Consider the following 2,321-nt stretch of genomic DNA (forward strand, 5'->3'; position numbering starts at 1 on the left):
TGACATGATGGATATGTGGGATGATTGACAGGAGTGATGTCAAGTTTTTGAATAGTTGCTGGAGAGAATGAAAGAAAATTCTGACCAAGCTTATTGAGAAGAACTTTATACTTAGCTAAACTGAGTGAATATGAATTTGTAGCAATGCCAAGAAAATCTTTCTAAATTCTGTTCTAACTACATTTTAATTTGGAGATTCAGGTTTAAAATCTGGAATCAATCAGCAATAAAGACAAAGATTTGAAAATTCTATGTTATAAATTGGGACTTATATTGTTTCACTATTTGTTATTTCCAGCAATTTGTATTGTTTATTAGCATGAATTTTGGCATAGTCACTATAGTTAAAATGCTTCCTTCAGCACCTGATTTCTTGTAAATCACAGAGAGATATTTGGAAAATAGATATGCCAAGATAATTGGCACTACTTTAAATTCCCCAGTAAAAGGAAACCTTGTATTATGAAGAATAATTTTTTTTTGGTTTCCGGTTCAAAAACTGAACAAAATTTTTGTGATTTCTGCCTAGATCATTTTTATCTTCGGGTTCTTTTGTTTATTCTTATGACAAAGATGACACCCAACATGCTAAACTTTTGTTAAAACAGGTAAGACTTAAGTTTTATTTCTTATAGATTTCTTATTCTGGATTTTCTTTAAAAATAGAATTATTCTGAAATTACTGGAATATTATTTTACACATTCATTAAAACTGAATTATCTGAACTAGTTCTCATTTTTGCCTGGCATAGCTTCATTAGGTAATTGCCATTCATATTAAAGTACTAAGGTAACTTACATAATAAATATAAATGACATATCTGGGATATCTATTTTTAAAATAAATTATCCATTTGTTTTTTTTTTGTGTATTTTTTTTTTTTCAGATGGATTGCAGTTACCATGGATATATTGCAGGTTTTCCAAATTCTCTTGTATCACTCAACACATGTTCAGGACTCAGGTTGTAGCCATTTTAAAGATATTTCATTTGCCAGTATTAGATCCTGCTAGTGTATGAGCTGATCCTACATATATCTTTTCTGGTTCTACAGTCACCTTAGTAATTTCAGTTCCCTAAGGAATAAGCAAGAATTTCTGATAAAATAGAATTGGTCACCTGGTCAGTATTTGTTTCTTATGGAAGGCTACTTGTTGATTTTGACAGGATTCTCTGCTTGAGGCTTTGAGCAATTTTGAATGTAGGGGTGTTGATTGGTCTCTCCATATATCTTTAGTTTCCTCAATTTTTTATATTTTCACTGATTTCTTAATTTCCTAGGATGATTGATGATTATAGAATGTCTTGATCTTATAAACACTTTCACTCTGCTCCCAATCATTTTTAGGCAAGTAGGGTCTTTAATTTGGACCACACAAATGAATGATTTAGGACATTAAGTGTCAGGGGAGAGTCAAATGTCTCATAAAGAAGAAAGAGACTTAAGACTAAGGAAGAGGGTGCCTGTAGGTTCTATAGACTGGCTTAGAAAATCTATATCCTAGGAAGGGGTCTTATTCTGTTTTAGCACACGAATCCATGCCACTAATATGCTTTACTTAAGAAGATCAAAATATTTCTCTTAGAATATTTATAATTTAAAGCCATATATATCCTGTAGTATTACTGGTCTAGTTCCAAGGTGACTCTAAATGTAAAAAAATCTGGCCAAAATTTCTCATTAGAATATTAGATTTACAGTTTTGGTAGAATCATTTTAGAATTGCTTTGATTATTTCAACATTCAGGGGAACATTGCAGTTTAAAAACATCTCATATGGAATCGAACCAATGGAGGCTATATCAGGATTCATGCACGTAATTTATGAAGAAAAAGATTACAACACTAATATTCCTCTCTTAGGAGACAATGACACTTACAGCCATACTAATTCAGAATATCAAGGTAGAAAAAGTTCAGAAGTAAGTGTTGACTTTTTAATTTTAACTTATTCAGTATTATTTTGGGACATGAACAATACTTTGAGAGTAAAATTTGGTGACTTGCAAATCTTAAAATTATTTTACTTTTTCATGAGGGCCCTGCGTGACTTTTAAAATGGATAGAGAATGAGATTGAATTCTTTGTTATGCTTATTTTTAGCAAAAACTTAGATATTTTGGAAACAGATATGTGAATATAGGATTGAAGAAACCAAAAACTTAATTTGGTTTCTTCAATCCTATATTCACATATAGGCATTTGGATAATTGCCTATATGTGAGCATTTGGATAATTAATGTAAATTATTCCTTTTCTTCAACTGCCTAATTATTTAGTTGAAAATATTATGTAATCTGGATTTATAAATTAAATCCG

The 2,321-nt window shown here is 30.5% G+C and overlaps 1 protein-coding gene across 1 annotated transcript in view; it reads left to right on the forward strand.

Annotated features, from left to right (window-relative positions):
* The window catches only part of LOC105300956 (disintegrin and metalloproteinase domain-containing protein 5-like), a 164,375-nt gene that overhangs the window by 43,071 nt on the left and 118,983 nt on the right, over window positions 1-2,321 (forward strand). The window contains exons 5-7 of the mRNA XM_023520046.1: window positions 530-608; window positions 888-964; window positions 1,750-1,928. Coding sequence (XP_023375814.1) covers window positions 530-608; window positions 888-964; window positions 1,750-1,928 — 335 coding nt within the window. The remainder of the gene's footprint in view (window positions 1-529; window positions 609-887; window positions 965-1,749; window positions 1,929-2,321) is intronic.

The sequence above is a fragment of the Pteropus vampyrus genome, unplaced genomic scaffold, assembly GCF_000151845.1.
Source record: "Pteropus vampyrus isolate Shadow unplaced genomic scaffold, Pvam_2.0 Scaffold8, whole genome shotgun sequence".
Classification (NCBI taxonomy): Eukaryota; Metazoa; Chordata; class Mammalia; order Chiroptera; family Pteropodidae; genus Pteropus; species Pteropus vampyrus.